The sequence below is a fragment of the Chiloscyllium punctatum genome, chromosome 17 (genome assembly GCF_047496795.1).
Source record: "Chiloscyllium punctatum isolate Juve2018m chromosome 17, sChiPun1.3, whole genome shotgun sequence".
Taxonomy (NCBI): domain Eukaryota; kingdom Metazoa; phylum Chordata; class Chondrichthyes; order Orectolobiformes; family Hemiscylliidae; genus Chiloscyllium; species Chiloscyllium punctatum.
Genome location: NC_092755.1, coordinates 59,112,255 through 59,128,423, shown reverse-complemented (window position 1 = coordinate 59,128,423; position 16,169 = coordinate 59,112,255). Strand labels below are relative to the sequence as shown.

General features: G+C 45.9%; 1 protein-coding gene across 2 annotated transcripts in view; it reads right to left on the bottom strand.

The window, feature by feature from the left end:
- LOC140487880 (hepatocyte nuclear factor 1-alpha-like) overlaps positions 1-16,169 on the bottom strand; it is a 198,396-nt gene that overhangs the window by 146,237 nt on the left and 35,990 nt on the right. For both annotated transcript variants that reach the window (XM_072587260.1, XM_072587261.1), the window contains exon 2: positions 13,552-13,751. In XM_072587260.1, coding sequence (XP_072443361.1) covers positions 13,552-13,751 — 200 coding nt within the window. The remainder of the gene's footprint in view (positions 1-13,551; positions 13,752-16,169) is intronic.

Here is a 16,169-nt window from a genome sequence, read left to right as displayed (position 1 = left end):
AATATACTGGCAGGGAAATTTGCTAGAACTGATTGGGGGGATTTAAACTAGTAAGGTGGGGGGGGGGTGGGACCCAGGGAGATAGTGAGGAAAGAGATCAATCTGAGACTGGTACAGTTGAGAACAGAAGTGAGTCAAACAGTCAGGGCAGGCAGAGACAAGGTAGGACTAATAAATTAAACTGCATTTATTTCAATGCAAGGGGCCTAACAGGGAAGGCAGATGAACACAGGGCATGGTTAGGAACATGGGACTGGGATATCATAGCAATTAGAGAAACATGGCTCAGGGATGGGCAGGACTGGCAGCTTAATGTTCCAGGATACAAATGCTACAGGAAGGACAGAAAGGGAGGCAAGAGAGGAGGGGGAGTGGCATTTTTGATAAGGGATAGCATTACAGCTGTGCTGAGGGAGGATATTCCCGGAAATACATCCAGGGAAGTTATTTGGGTGGTACTGAGAAATAAGAAAGGGATGATCACCTTTTTGGAATTATATTATAGACCCCCTAATAGTCAGAGGAAAATTGAGAAACAAATTTGTAAGGAGATCTCAGCTATCTGTAAGAATAATAGGGCGCTAATGGTAGGGAATTATAACTTTCCAAACATTGACTGGGACTGCCATAGTGTTAAAGGTTTAGTTGGAGAGGAATTTCTTAAGTGCATACAAGACAATTTTCTGATTCAGTATGTGGATGTACCTACTAGAGAATGTGCAAACTTGACCTACTCTTGGGAAATAAGGCAGGGCAGGTGACTGAGGTGTCAGTGGGGGAGCACTTTGGGGCCAGCGACCATAATCCTATTCGTTTTAAAATAGTGATGGAAAAGGGATAGACCAGATCTAAAAGTTGAAGTTCTAAATTGGAGAAAGGCCAATTTTGATGGTATTAGGCAAGAACTTTCAAAAGCTGATTGGAGGCAGATGTTCACAGGTAAAGGGACGGCTGGAAAATGTAAAGTCTTCAAAAATGGGATAACAAGAATCCAGAGAAAGTATATTCCTGTCAGGGTGAAAGGGAAGGCTGGTAGGTATAGGGAATGCTGGATGACTAAAGAAACTGATGGTTTGGTTAAGAAAAAGAAGAAAGCATATGTCAGGTACAGACAGGATAGATCGAGTGAATCCTTAGAAGAGTATAAAGGAAGTAGGAGTATACTTAAGAGGGAAATCAGGAGGGCAGAACGGGGACATGAGAGAGCTTTGGCAAATAGAATTAAGGAGAATCCAAAGGGTTTTTACAAATACATTAAGGACAAAAGGGTAACTAGGGAGAGAATACGGCCCCTCAAAGATCAGCAAGGCAGCCTTTGTGTGGAGCCACAGAAAATGAGGGAGATACTAAATGAATATTTTGCATCAGTATTTACTGTGGAAAAGGATTTGGAAGATATAGACTGTAGGGAAATAGATGGTGACATCTTGCAAGATGTCCAGATTACAGAGGAGGAAGTGCTGGATGTCTTGAAATGGCTAAAGGTGACCTGATCAGGTGTACCCGAGAACTCTGTGGGAAGCGAGAGAAGTGATTGCTGGGCCTCTCGCTGAGATATTTGTATCATCGATAGTTACAGGTGAGGTGCCGGAAGACTGGAGGTTGGCAAACGTGGTGCCACTGTTTAAGAAAGGTGGTAAGGACAAGCCAGGGAACTATAGACCAGTGAGCCTGACCTTGGTGGTGGGCAAGTTGTTGGAGGGAATCCTGAGGGACAGGGTGTACGTGTATTTGGAAAGGCAAGGACTGATTCGGGATAGTCAACATGGCTTTGTACGTGGGAAATCATGTCTCACAAACTTGATTGAGTTTTTTGAAGAAGTAACAAAGAAGATTGATGAGGGCAGAGCAGTAGATGTGATCTATATGGACTTCAGTAAGGCGTTCGACAAGGTTCCCCTTGGGAGACTGATTAGCAAGATTAGATCTCGTTGAATATAGGGTGAACTAGCCATTTGGATACAGAACTGACTCAAAGGTAGAAGACAGAAGGTAGTGGTGGAAGATTGTTTTTCAGACTGGAGGCCTGTGACCAGTGGAGTGTCACAAGGATCGGCGCTAGGTCCTCTACTTTTTGTCATTTACATAAATGATTCGGATGCGAGCACAAGAGGTACAGTTAGTAAGTTTGCAGATGACACCAAAATTGGAGGTGTAGTGGACACCAAAGAGGGTTACCTCAGATTACAACAGGATCTTGACCAGATGGGCCAATGGGCTGAGAGGTGGCAGATGGAGTTTAATTCAGATAAATGAGAGGTGCTGCATTTTGGGAAAGCAAATCTTAGCAGGACTTATACACTTAATGGTAAGATCCTAGGGAGTGTTGGTGAACAAAGAGACCTTGGAGTGCAGGTTCATAGCTCCTTGAAAGTGGAGTCGCAGGTAGATAGGATAGTGAAGAAGGCATTTGGTATGCTTTGTTTTACCGGTCAGAGTATTGAGTACAGGAGTTGGGAGGTCATGCGGTGGCTGTGCAGGACATTGGTTAGGCCACTGTTGGAATATTGCATGCAATTCTGGTCTCCTTCCTATCAGAAAGATGTTGTGAAACTTGAAAGGTTTCAGAAAAGATTTACAAGGATGTTGCCAGGGTTGGAGGATCTGAGCTACAGGGAGAGGCTGAACAGCTTGGGGCTGTTTTCCCTGGAGCATCGGAGGCTGAGGGGTGACCTTATAGAGGTTTACAAAATTATGAGGGGCATGGATAGGATAAATAGACAAAGTCTTTTCCCTGGAGTGGGGGAGTCCAGAACTAGAGGGCATAGGTTTAGGGTGAGAGGGGAAAGATATAAAAGAGACCTAAGGGGCAACTTTTTCACGCAGAGAGTGGTATGTGTATGGAATGTGCTGCCAGAGGAAGTGGTGGAGGCTGGTACAATTGCAACATTTAAGAGGCATTTGGATGGGTATATGAACAGGAAGGGTTTGGAGGGATATGGGCCGGGTGCTGGCAGGTGGGTCTAGATTGGGTTGGGATATCTGGTCGGCATGGACGGGTTGGACCGAAGGGTCTGTTTCCATGGTGTACATCTCTATGACTCTATTTATTTTGTTTTATGTTCAGCACTTTTGGTAGAATGTTCCTGGTTTCTGAATGACATGGGCAATGGTGAGTCAGTTGGGAAACGATAGTGAGATCAGAAAAATGAGATGGCTATCGCCGTCAAGAGGGAAAAGTCAGATTTTTCACCCGAAGTTTGAACGAGAGGGGAATCACATAAATATGAGGCGAGAAGTCTATTTGTGTGGATTGACAGCTCATCATTACCTATTCATGCTCCATTGACGTGCCATTTGCTCTTTTGCACAGGCAGTGGAGTGAAACGAGACAGCAACAGTAGCGAGTATGAATGTTCCACCCAAGCCTTTCCCAACATCCCATGGCACAGTCCATGGGCAGTGACCATCTGCATCCTTCATCCACGGAGGGTGATGTCGGACAGGCACCAGCCCCTTTACATCCTCCTGGCACATCTCAGGCCCTATTAGAAATAACGCATCATTTCAATACTGCAACTCAGTGAGCACCAGCATCTCTCACAGCGATGCATCTGCCAGGCCAGATTCCACACAGGAGCAGGGACCTGTTTCTGCAACGTGCATCCCAGGGCTCTTAGTTTGCTCTTCTGCATGCTCACTCATCCAATTGTGCTAATTCAGATGATCACTGCATTTCTGCCTTGCCTTGCCTTGTTTTTTTACACAGTGCTGCCTCATTCAGTATAGGTCTTGCCTTGCCTTTTGCCACAGACCAAAGCCTAGCTGTTTGACACTGTTTACCGATAATGATCAGTGAACAGTCATCTTACTTCATGGCACTGTGCCACATCAATGCACCTTAGCTGCAGGGAAATGGTGGCCTTGTGTTTTTATTGCTGGACTGTTAATCAAGAAACCCAGATAATGTTCTGGGAGATCAGATTCAAATCCTGCTACAGGGTTGTGGAAGTTGAATTCAATTTCTTAAAAAGTTTGTAATTAAAAATCTAATGATGAGCATGAAACAAATGTTGATTGTTGGGCAAAATCCATCTGGTGCCCTTTAGGGAAGGTAACTGCCATCCTTGAGGCCTACACACAATCCACAGAAATGTAGTTGATTCTTCAAAGTTCTCTAGGCAACTAGGGATGGATAATAAATGTGACACCCGTATCCCATGGATAAATTTAAAAAGAAAATCTACTTGTGTCAGCAGCACATGAGACAAACACGCATGGCCATGTCTCAAAGTTGAAGGGGACATGTCCTCAGTCAAGTCAATAGCGACTGTTTCAGACAGGGCTTCTGCTCCAGTCCAAGTCTGATCCCAGCCCAGACTCGGTCACAGTCAGTCAGCCAGCTGCACAGTTAGGGGTTGCTTATCATTACAGTGCAGGGGTTAGGCTCTAGTCCAGTCCAAACTGCCCAGGGAGTAGCGGTATATCAATCAGGAACTGCACAGAGATCAATGAGCCATCATTTAGGGCTGTCATTCCAGGTCAGTCAGGGGTCTCAACCATTAGCAGATCTGGCAGGATCTGTGGACTGGCCAATCAGAGAGGTGGGAATCATTAGAGACCACTTCTGTCTGGAAAGCAGAAAGTAGTGATTGGAGGCAGTGGAGACACTGGGATGCAGAGGAAATAATAATAATAGTGAAGGAGGGTGACCCAAGTGCAGGAGATGATCTGTGCCCCCTCCAATTTTCTTTCCAGGTGCACATACCTCCAAGGTCAAAGGGCAAGGGTTTGTCGATGCTGGCTGCCATGTGCAAAATGGCAGGAAGAGAGAATATTAAGCATGGCAGGACATGGGTTACTGTGGGAAAGTGTGACATCGATCACCACCCTGGGTTTGACACCATGGGGGAGCAGGGAGGGGGGGGGGGGGGGGGGGGGGGGCGGGTGTGGTAGTAGTTGGCATGGCTAAACTGTAGGCCTAGGGTTTGGGGTTATGTGGGGGTGCTGGCCAGGAACATAGTGAGGACTGCAGATAGTGGAGATCAGAGTCAAGAGTGTGGTGCTTGAAAAGCACAGCCGGTCAGGCAACATGCAAGGAGCAGGAGAGTCGACATTTTGGGCATAAGCCCTTCATCAGGATAGGGACCATCAAGACATTCCTGATGAAGGGGTTACGCGCAAAACATCAATTCTCCTGCTCCTCGGATGCTGCCTGACCCACTGTGCTTTTCTAGCACCACATCCTCATCTCAGAATTAAATTAAATCAACCTTGGAGGGCGGCTCTGGATTAGTGGTGCTGGAAGAGCACAGCATTTCAGGCAGCATCCAAGGAACTTCGAAATCGACGTTTCGGGCAAAAGCCCTTCATCAGGAATAAAGGCAGTGAGCCTGAAACATGGAGAGATAAGCTAGAGGAGGATGGGGGTTGGGGAGAAAGTAGCATAGAGTACAATGGGTGAGTGGGGGAGGAGATGAAGGGAGGAGAGGGTGGAGTGGATAGGTGGAAAAGGAGATAGGCAGGTAGGACAAGTCCGGACAAGTCATGGGGACAGTTACTGAGCTGGAAGTTTAGAACTAAGGTGAGGTGGGGGAAGGGGAAATGAGAAAACTGTTGAAGTCCACATTGATGCCTTGGGGTTGAAGTGTTTCGAGGTGGAAGATGAGGCGTTCTTCCTCCAGGCGTCTGGTGGTGAGGGAGCGGCGGTGAAGGAGGCCCAGGACCTCCATATCCTCAGCAGAGTGGGAGGGGGAGTTGAAATGTTGGGCCACGGGGCGGTTTGGTTGATTGGTGCGGGTGTCCCAGAGATGTTCCCTGAAGCGCACTGCTAGGAAGCGCCCAGTCTCCCCAATGGAGAGGGGACCGCATCGGGAGCAACGGATACAATAAATGATATTAGTGGATGTGCAACTAAAACTTTGATGGATGTGGAAGGCTCCTTTAGGGCCTTGGATGGAGGTGAGGGAGGAGGTGTGGGCGCAGGTTTTACAGTTCCTGCGGTGGCAGGGGAAAGTGCCAGAATGGGAGGGTGGGTCGTAGGGGGGCGTGGACCTGACCAGGTAGTCACCGAGGGAACGGTCTTTGCGGAAGGCGGAAAGGGGTGGGGAGGGAAATATATCCCTGGTGGTGGGGTCTGTTTGGAGGTGGCAGAAATGTCAGCGGATGATTTGGTTTATGCGAAGGTTGGTAGGGTGGAAGGTGAGCACCAGGGGCGTTCTGTCCTTGTTACGGTTGGAGGGGTGGAGTCTGAGGGCGGAGGTGCGGGATGTGGACGAGATGCGTTGGAGGGCATCTTTAACCACGTGGGAAGGGAAATTGCGGTCTCTAAAGAAGGAGGCCATCTGGTGTGTTCTGTTGTGGAACTAATCCTCCTGGGAGCAGATCCGGCGGAGGCGGAGGAATTGGGAATACAGGATGGCATTTTTGCAAGAGGTAGGGTGGGAAGAGGTGTAATCCAGGTAGCTGTGGGAGTCGGTGGGTTTGTAAAAAATGTCAGTGTCAAGTCGGTCGTCATTAATGGAGATGGAGAGGTCCAGGAAGGGGAGGGAGGTGTCAGAGATGGTCCTGGGCCTCCTTCACCGCCGCTCCCTCAACACCAGACGCCTGGAGGAAGAACGCCTCATCTTCCGCCTCGGAACACTTCAACCCCAGGGCATCAATGTGGACTTCAACAGTTTCCTCATTTCCCCTTCCCCCACCTCACCCTAGTTCGAAACTTCTAGCTCAGCACTGTCCCCATGACATGTCCGGACTTGTCCTACCTGCCTATCTCCTTTTCCACCTATCCACTCCACCCTCTCCTCCTTGACCTATCACCTTCATCCCCTCCCCCACTCACCCATTGTACTCTATGCTACTTTCTCCCCACCCCCACCTTCCTCTAGTTTATCTCTCCACGCTTCAGGCTCAATGCCTTTATTCCTGCTGAAGGGCTTTTGCCTGAAACGTCGATTTCGAAGCTCCTTGGATGCTGCCTGAACTGCTGTGCTCTTCCAGCACCACTAATTCAGAATCTGGTTTCCAGCATCTGCAGTCATTGTTTTTACCTTGGAGGAGGGCTGCCTAGTTTAACAGGCTGAGCCTGTGGGTCAGTCTGCGAAGAGTAATCTACGGTGCATTCTATTCTCATTCAGATCACAAATGCACAATGGAAATGAAAAATGGTTACAGCCACAGTTGGAATATCTGGTGTAGACATTTTATTTTTCCATCAGAGGACATGGGTTATAGCCTGGAACAATAATGACGCCCTTTAAAGGAACATTAATCAGGCACTTGCCGAATACAAGTTTAAGATATCTGGAATTCTGCCAATGAAGTACACGCACTGTTTAACTATGTGGGATACAAATCCTTGCTCACAAGTTATCTTCACATGTCATTGGTCTTTGCAGATTGAAGATAGTCTTCCCAAAAGCAGAATTAATCCCAGTGACATTAAAAGGGCCACAATCCAAGCTTTCATAAACGGAACAATGCAGCTGATTTCATCTCACATTGGACCAAAAGTATTTTGCATCACTGGCAATGCTGCCTTTCTTGGGGTGATATGGGGGGGGGGGGGGGTAGGTTAGAGGTTTCATTAACTCTACCATTGTTACAATGTTGGACTATACTCACACAACATGACTTCTGTCACACGTCGGAATAAGGACCCCAACATCAAAAAGGTCCACGTCGAGGCGCCAATGACCCTCCTTGGTCTGAGTCCCACTGTGTTGGAGATGGCACTAGATGGTCATTGAGGTGTGATGCTGATACTGACTGTTCACATTACTGAGGATCAATTTTGTTTCTGATGCTCCCCACACAGGTTCAGTGGAGCCAGCCACAGCAGGGTCATCCTCATTCTCACCACAATAGGACAGAGGTGCAAAACATGGAGGAGGTTCAGCTGCCCCATCAAGTGGCAACCGATGCCAAGCAGCCTCCAGACGCAGCTACATAGCTGAAGTGCCCCTCAGAGTGTGGGAGGAGGAAGTGCAGGAGGCCCAGAGTTGATCATTCCCTACACCGTGTTGTCCAATTGAATGAGACACTTTGACGGCTATCGAATGGGATGTCAGGGGAACACTGTGACAGAACTGCAACGTCTGGAGCAGAACAGTGCCCTGAGGGAGTCTGTGGCCACCCTAGCCCAACTGGCCATCATAGTGACAGCTACACTAAATCCTTATGCCACTGGCTTCCAAGGAGCCAGTGTTCAATGTTCAATCCACAAATGTTCTAGACTGAACCAACATAGCTGGCTTACTCCTGGTGCCGGGCACTATAGATAGCACATGTGACATGATGACAGGGACAGATGTAGATTTAAAATCAATAGAAAAGGCTTCCATTCAATAAAACATACAAGTCATCAGAAATCATTGGTGCCACATCTTCAAGGTCTATGCCTGGTACCCTGGCACTACCAGGATGCCTATACCCTTGATAATTCTCAGCTTCCTGTATCCTGCTTTCACCAGCAGTGGGAATTTTCCCTTCCATTGCTGGCACCTTCCTGGATTCACACCTCTAGCACAGTACTTAAAGGTTTGCAGAAAGATTTGTAGCTCAGGTGCCGTTTGCTGTGGTTGTGGGTAAGTTCGCGGAGCTGGGAAGTTGATTTGCAGACGTTTCGTCTCCTTCATTTCAAGGGGCGGGGCCTTAAAGGGACACCTCCTGTGCAGCTTTATTATTGTCGTTCCTGAGACAGTCAGACAGATGATGATATAAAGAGGAAATGCATTTACAAACATCACAGGGTGGAAACAGGCCATTTGGCCCAACAAGTCCACATCGACCCTCCAAAGAGTAATCCATCCAGACTCATTCCCCTACCCTATTATACTACATTTCCCCAGGCTAATGCACCTAGCCTACACCTCCCTGAACACTATGGGCAACTTAGCATGGCCAATTCACCTAACCTGCACATTTTTGGATTGTAGGAGGAAACCAGAGCACCTAAAGGAAACCCACGCAGACATGGGGAGAATGTGCAAACTCCACACAATTAGCCACCCAAAGGTGGAATCGAACCCAGGTCCCTGGCACTGTGAGGCAGCAGTGATAACCACTGAGCCACCATAGCAAAAGATCCAATATCCATCATGTGTAAGACTAACGTAATTTACAAGATTCCATGCAAAGACCGTACCCAGCACCATCTAGGACAAACAGCAGACAACTAGCAATCTGCATCCACAAACACCAACTACCCACTAAATGTCACAAGCAGCTGTCCCTAGTGTTTATGACACAGGGTAAACCCCTCTGCTAAATTTAAACACAGATAAGACTCACCCCATTCCATAATCTGTAAAAATGCAAGAGGCAAAGAGCTATCCCAGAAGTCACTATTTAAAAGTAAAAATTTTTCAGAACTTTATTAAGTCCAACAGAGAATATTAACTGACAACTATTTAAAACTACTTTCTCTTAACCTATCTTTTACCTCTCTACAATGCTGGTCTGATAAAAATCACGATTACAATTTACAAAAAATATAATCACGTTTCAAAACCAGGCAGATTAGCCAAATGTCCTCTGTAGATTTTCCTCGGTCTTCTTTTCTTCTTTTTTGGGGAGTCTCCTTCACCAGGTCTTTGATGGATAAAGGTATCTTTAAGACAGCAGTTCTGCGGGCAGTCTGTATTGTTCTGTTTTTGTTGGTGCTCTTTGCCGCTCTGAGTAACTGTTCAAAATGTCTGATGTTTATGCCCCACTGCATCGGATCATTTCACTAGTTTTAATATTATCAAAGTACTAAATTCAAATTTGATTGGAGTTTGGTCTCTTGGGGCATAATTTAAACTGATTGGCCAAATTCAAATTTCTTTTTGTATCCTGGCAACACAGTTCTTAGTTGTTTCGACCAAATGTTTACATTGTTACCTTGTTCCGGACAGTCTGTGATTCTCTAAGTCCTTGCTAGCTTTTCACATCTCTTAAACGTATAGTACCCCTACATCTTCATAACACCAGTAGCCATACAAACAGATGGCAAGGACCACAAATTTGACTGAGACAATACAGCAATCATAGGACCAGCTAAAGAGAGGTCAGCCAGAGAATTCCTAGAAGCATGACACTCATCCATAGTCTCCATCAATAAACACATTGACCTGGTCCCAATATACCGGCCACGACAACAAACAACCAGAACAGGGAACAGGAAGCAGCAAGAACGGAACCAAATAAGTTCCAGAAGACACAGTGCAGAAGCGCTTCACGGGAGGCTCCAAAGCCCTGAAGATGTCACCAAGACAGGGGACGAAACATCTGCAAATAAACTTCCCAGCTTGGCGAGCATACACACAACCATGGCAACTGGCACCTGAGCTACAAATCGTTAAGCAAACCTTTAAGTACTGTGCCAAAGGTGTGAATCCAGGAAGGTGCCAGCAATGGTGAGGGAGTATTCCTACTGCTGGTGAGAGCAGAGTAGTGTCAACACAGGATCATGCAAACATGGTGCTGTGGTAGTGTCCCTACCCGTGGACCAACAGATCTGTATTCAAAGTCTCACCTGCTGCAGTGGTGTGTAATAATATTTCTGAACGGATTGATTAGAAAAACAGGCTCAAAAATATGCAAAGAGGTGTGCAGCAGGGAATTGCATAAAATGAATCACTCAGAGAAAGCACATCTCTATGAAACTCCCTTTAAAAAAATCTAGTCAATGTTTTAGTAAAATTTAGTCTTTTGTTTCTTCTGGAATTTTGCATACATTGTCAGGTAATATCTCATTGAGAAAGATTGGACAGACTGGGACACTTTCATTTGAGGGGTGAAGGAATTAAAATTAAAACAGCAGGCATGGAGAAGAGGGAGTGTCCAAAACAAAGGGTCATAAATGTAAGGGAGTGGTTAATAAACTTAATAAAGAAATCAGGAGGAACTGCTTTTCACAGAGAGTGAGGACAACGTGCAACTTGCTGGTACTTGCGACACCATGGAGTAACTGAGAACAGATTTCAGAGAGGTGCAGCAGAAGTTACGTTGAAACAGCAAGATGACAAGAGCAGGGAACATTGAGTAGCACAGGTTCATTGAACCAATGCCCAGTTTTGCTGTCAATTTTGTATCAGGAATCAATTTTAATCAAAATCTAAACAATGTTCCTTAACATACAGACACACATATACATATGAGCTCACAAAAAGTAGTGGCTTGCATTCAAGATCATTACAATAAGTTATGGTTGAGTCAATTCTACTGCACGTGCACTCTCATTAAAGTTATCATTCCTGTTTAAATATTAAACTATCAATATTTTTGTAAGCTGCCATGGTCTCCAAGTCTTGTTTACACATTGGAGTCTGCTCACAATCATTTTCTGTTGCTACAGGCACAGCTCCAGGCCCCACATGTTCAACACTGAGGAAGCCAGTGCAGTGATAATTCATTCCTGGCAGCTTTAATGTTCTCCTAATGAAATCAATCCCAATCTAAACAAGACTAATGCATAAAGGAGTTGGGGCGGCACAGTGACTCAGTGCTCAACACTGCCACCTCACACTGCTCGAGACCCAGGTTTGATTCAACTCTCAGACCGTATGTCTGACTGGAGTTTGCATGTTCTCCCAGTGTCTGTGTGGGTTTCCTCTGAGTGCTCCAGTTTCTTGAGGCGGCACGGCGGCACAGTGGTTAGCACTGTCGCCTCAAAGCGCGAGAGACCCGGGTTCAATTCCCGCCTCAGGCAGACTGTCTGTGTGGAGTTTGCACATTCTCCCAGTGTCTGCATGGGTTTTCTTTGGGTGCTCCGATTTCCTCCCACAGTCCAGAGATGTGCAGGTTAGGTAAATTGGCCATGCTAAATTGCCCGTAGTGTTAGGTGAAGGGGTAAATTTAGGGGAATGGAGTCTGGGTGGGTCGGTGTGGACTTGTTGGGCTGAAGGGCCTGTTTCCACGCTGTGAGTAATCTAATCCTCTTGATGAGCAAACTAGGTGGATTGGCCATGTTAAATTGCCTGTGGTGTGCAGGTGAGGTGGGTTAGCCATGAGAAATGCAGGGAGGGATCTGGGTGGAATATTCTTCAGAAAGTTGGTGCAGACTTGATGCGCCAAATTGACTGTTTCCACAGTGTGGAGATCCCATGAATTCTGAGGTACTTTGTATTCTATTTTACTGCCATTGGAAATATGCACATGTCAACTCCTTTGCATTTGCCAGTGGGATGCATTAGCTTCAGACCTCGGTTTCTAACTCCTGAGATTGGGAATTGACAACAGCAGTTGTCCTGTAATAGAATCCATCACAGTATGTGTTGGCTATAGGATCTTCAGTAAGGTGAAAACATTCCAAATGCAAAGAGTTAAGCATCCTACAGGAAGGGGTGGCACGGTGGCTCAGTGGTTAGCACTGCTGCCTCACAGCGCCAGGGTCCTGAGTTTGATTCCAGCCTTGGGCGACTGTCTATGTGGAGTTTGCACATTCTGTGTGTCTATTGGTTGAACTGGCTGTGCTAAATTACCCATAGTGCTAGGTGCATCATTCAGAGGGAAATGGGTCTGGGTGGCTTTCTCTTCGGAGGGTCAGTGTGGACTGGCTGGGCCGAAGGGCCTATTTCTACACTGTAGGGAATTTAATTTAATCTCAGGAAGCTTTGCTCACTTTTCAGTGGCCGTGCTACATCTCAAACAACTCCAAGTTCTTGCCCCTCTCAGCCAATCCTGCAAATCTTGCTATGTGTGCCTTCTATTGTCAGATCTTACCATGAGTTTCCTCACCATCACCAACCGCATCCCTCAGTGTTCATTCAAAGGGCCTGAGCTGGGCCAGGGATGAATCACTTCTGGACAGCTCAGTCTTAGCTGGATTGGCTGGAATAAGCCTGGAATAAGGTACATCCCTGCAGTGGTTATGGGGCGGCCTTCAACATCTGCAAGAGTGGGTCAGGGATCTGAAGTGACCTATCATGCTTGGTCAATACTGGAGGAACATTCAAGACCTTCCTGCGCAAAGTGCTGTAGGTTTCACTCCAACCTGGCAACTAGCTGTTACCGCTTAATGTGTGTAAGTTGCACATTCTGGCCAGCTCAATGAGAACCAATGGACCATCTCCAACCAGCATTTTAACAGGCTTTAATCACTCAGGACATCCCTTGCACTCAGCCTGGAGCGAAAATGTTGTCACAGTAACAGTGACGGTGGCAGTGGGGTAATTGAAATGTTACGCTGGAACTGGGGAGAGCTGAGCTCAAGTATGTCAGCATTGAACATATTGCATCTTTACCCCACTTAGACACCAGTTCCCTCTCTCAGTCAAGTCGTCAGTAAAAGCTGTTTGTGGGAGCTTTGTGCTGCTTCAATGGGAGGGAACGAGAGACAGAGAGTCCCTCACCTCAGGGTGCTTTGGCATTTCCTCAAGAAAAGCTTTACAGTTTGGTGAACATAAGCCTGGGAGCAAATTGCTGCTTATCACAACATTCAGGGAAGAGCCATGCACAAAGTGGCAGGGCGTAGGATTGCTTTTAAAGTGAAAGTGCGAGAAAAAGCGAAGTTAATATACTTCTGAAAGTATATTATCCAAAGTTCTGAATGGCTATGTTAATGTAAAATTCATGGCCGGGCCTGGAGTTTCAGCCAAGGCCTGAGGTATGGGAAAGAATGATACTCACGCTGGGCAATCTCTCTCTGTTTCCGGACATACCAGGTGTAGAGAGCAGCCCTCTTCTGGTTCTTCATTGGCGTTCCCTTGTTCAGATGTTGCGATAAGTGAGACTGGTTTAAGCCAGTTGTGTCGACCACTTCTCGCTGGGGGATATTGTGCTGTTGCATGTAGCACTTGATCATCTTTGCTGCCCTCCATGGGTCCTCCCTGTGGTGAAGGTGAAGAAACAGAAAGGTTACCATTAGAATATTAACATCTTTGTCTCCTTTTCTCATTTCCCTCACGTCAAAGCATGAATCACAAGTATTGATCACCGTTCTGGACCTCAGCCAAGAGACCATCTGATCCTGTACAATTAAACACAAGTAAACAGGCTCATGGGAAAAGGGATTGTATTCTGGCTAGAACCAATGTACAGACACAGACGGACACGGAGGAAGGTGGTCTACAACTAAGCTTGGTGTACAAAGATAAACGGAAAGGAAATCCTGTAAACATAAATCTGTGAGAGAGGGCATATCAGGAGCACAGGATTAGGTTCACCAATAACAACACAAAGCCAAATGTTCTGGTCAGTTTCAGGAAGATGAGCACTTGGGAAGTTAGGAGGTGTAACTAATGTCCATGAAACCAGCCTCTTATAAAACGGCATTTCTACACACACAGAGTTAAGTTTCTGCCCCACAAACAAGGCTCACTTGGTTAAATCAGTAAAATTTTCCAGCCAATTTTCTCTCCTTTGCTTCCCATTTGCAAGACCAAGGGTATTGAGAAATAGAAAGAGAATTTGCTGGAGAAACTCAGCAGATCTGACAGCATCTGTAGTGAGAGAAAATGCAAGATCCAGTTGGATCGAATGGCCTGTACCAGTGACACCCTGCTACCAAAGCTACGTTTAGCAAACCCGGGAGATCTTCAGAGTTAGACTTCATTTGGAGGCAAAAAGGAGCCATTAACAGATTGGAAAGCTTGCCAACTGCTTTCCTGAGTCAATTAGCAAGGCAAAGTAACGTTGGGGACTTGAAGCAGGGGATAAAGCTGGATCAGCAATGGGCTTCAGTATAACACTACAAAAACAAAATTCGAAAGGGATTTTGTTGCAGAAGCTGCCAGGAGCTGTCAGCTAGTTCCATTTGTACTCTAAACTGAAGACGGGCCCTACAACAAACTAAGATTTACATTTATAAATTTAAACACCATCCATTCAAAGACAAGTGAATGTGCCTTGCCCACAAACTTACAGGCTCACTTCAAAACTGCACTGGGAGATCTGCAACTCCTTACTCCCCTCAAAATGCTTTCTGCCAGTCCCCTATCTGTCAGATGCACTCATCTTATCAGATGAATAAAAATTCCAAAGAGTTAAGTCAGAAACTCTCAGAATTACACAGAACTGAAAAAGAGAGGGGAAATTAATACATCAGGCCTAATCTTTCAATCTGTGTTCTGACAAAAAAGTGGCAGGTCATCTGCATCTGAAAAGAGATGAATATTTCAGGTGATGTCTCTTTTTCTGTACTGTAAGTACAGGAGTGGAAGCTTATCAATCACAATGTGGTAATCACTCAATTACAGCAGTCTTAACATATCCTTGGGAATTTATTTGTGGCAACTGGCTTCCTGGTACTCATCCGTAAAAAGAACACGCAGCAGCAATTGAAGAAACTGAAGATATCGGAGTGTCTCTGTGCCACTAAGTACAAAATCCTTTCAGTTCCTGTCTCATCTGTTGTTCACCGTACTTAGAGTCATAGAGATGTACAGCATGGAAACAGACCCTTTAGTCCAACTCTTCCATTCCAAACAGATATCCCAACCTAATCTAGTCCCATTTGCCAGCACATGGCTCGTATCCCTCTAAACCCTTCCTATTCATAGACCCATCCAGATCTTGGATTTAAAAGTTACTACGTTTGGTCTCTCTCCTCTGGAACTCTGAAATCTCAAATCAGCGGGAGATTTTTATTCATTCAGAAGATCTGGGCTTTGTTGGCTAGTCCAGCATTTGTTGCCCAACCCCTATTACCATGGAGAAGGTGATGGTGAGCTGTCTTCCTGAACCAATGTGTCCTTGGGGTGTCGATACCCACAACGTTGTTAGGGAGGGATTTCCAGGATTTTGACCCCGTGACACTAAGGTAAAGCGATATATTTTTAAAATCGAGAGTGTGGTGCTGTAAAAGCGCAGCAGGTCAGGCAGCATCCGAGAAGCAGAAAAATCAATGTTTCAGGCACACTGTTATGTGGGATCCTAAAAGAAATGATCATATCACTACTCTCCAGGGAGAACATACCCAATTTACATACTTGCTGTTCATAATCCAATCCCTCCAACACTTCAAATCATGCTAGTTACTCACTTCATGTCACTGCAGTGAAAAATATGTTTAAAAGTACTTAATTGTGAAGCACTTTCAGTTATTGTGAGGTCAGGACGTTGCTCTGTAAACGTGCTTTTTTTTCTTTACAGAGCTTGTTCAGAGGTGTTACCTCACACCTCTGGAGCAGGTGGGACTTGAACCCAGGCCTCTCAGTCCAGGGGTAGGGACACTATTACTGGACCACAAAAGGGCCCTCAAAACATGCTTCTACCACCACTTTATAAAATGATAGAGTTTACTTTAA